At 61.1% G+C, this 375-nt stretch overlaps 1 protein-coding gene across 1 annotated transcript; it reads left to right on the top strand.

Annotated features, from left to right (window-relative positions):
* Positions 1–4: 4 nt before the first annotated feature.
* On the top strand, positions 5–371 carry LOC107734707 (E3 SUMO-protein ligase PIAS1-like; the record flags this gene model as incomplete). The annotated part of the gene is made up of 1 exon (XM_016546662.1): positions 5–371. A coding segment is annotated over one exon (367 nt), but the record flags the coding sequence as incomplete, so codon positions are not given.
* Positions 372–375: the final 4 nt, after the last annotated feature.

Below are 375 nucleotides of genomic sequence, written 5' to 3'. Positions count from 1 at the left end.
GGTGATGAGCCTGCGGGTGTCAGAGCTGCAGGTTCTTCTGGGCTACGCAGGCAGAAACAAACATGGACGAAAGCACGAGCTCCTGACCAAAGCCTTATACCTCCTTAAAGCCGGCTGCAGCCCTGCCGTCCAGATGAAGATCAAGGAGCTCTACAGACGACGCTTTCCCACCAAGCTGGTGTCCCCAGCAGAGCTGGCCCTGCCCGGAGTCCACCCCGTCACTGCCTCTTTGCCCCCTGGCCTCACGCAGTTGGGATTTGATGGGCACAGAGCGCCCCCATCCCCTCTGCTCCCCATCTCCCTTCTCAGGCCCAAACATGAGCTGGGACTGCCCCACCTCCCCACGAGCCTGCACCCCGTACACCCTGATGTCAA

Source organism: Sinocyclocheilus rhinocerous, unplaced genomic scaffold (assembly GCF_001515625.1).
Source record: "Sinocyclocheilus rhinocerous isolate Xijiao unplaced genomic scaffold, SAMN03320098_v1.1 C35094384, whole genome shotgun sequence".
In the NCBI taxonomy this organism is placed as follows: domain Eukaryota; kingdom Metazoa; phylum Chordata; class Actinopteri; order Cypriniformes; family Cyprinidae; genus Sinocyclocheilus; species Sinocyclocheilus rhinocerous.
This window is presented reverse-complemented; position numbering and strand designations above follow the sequence as displayed.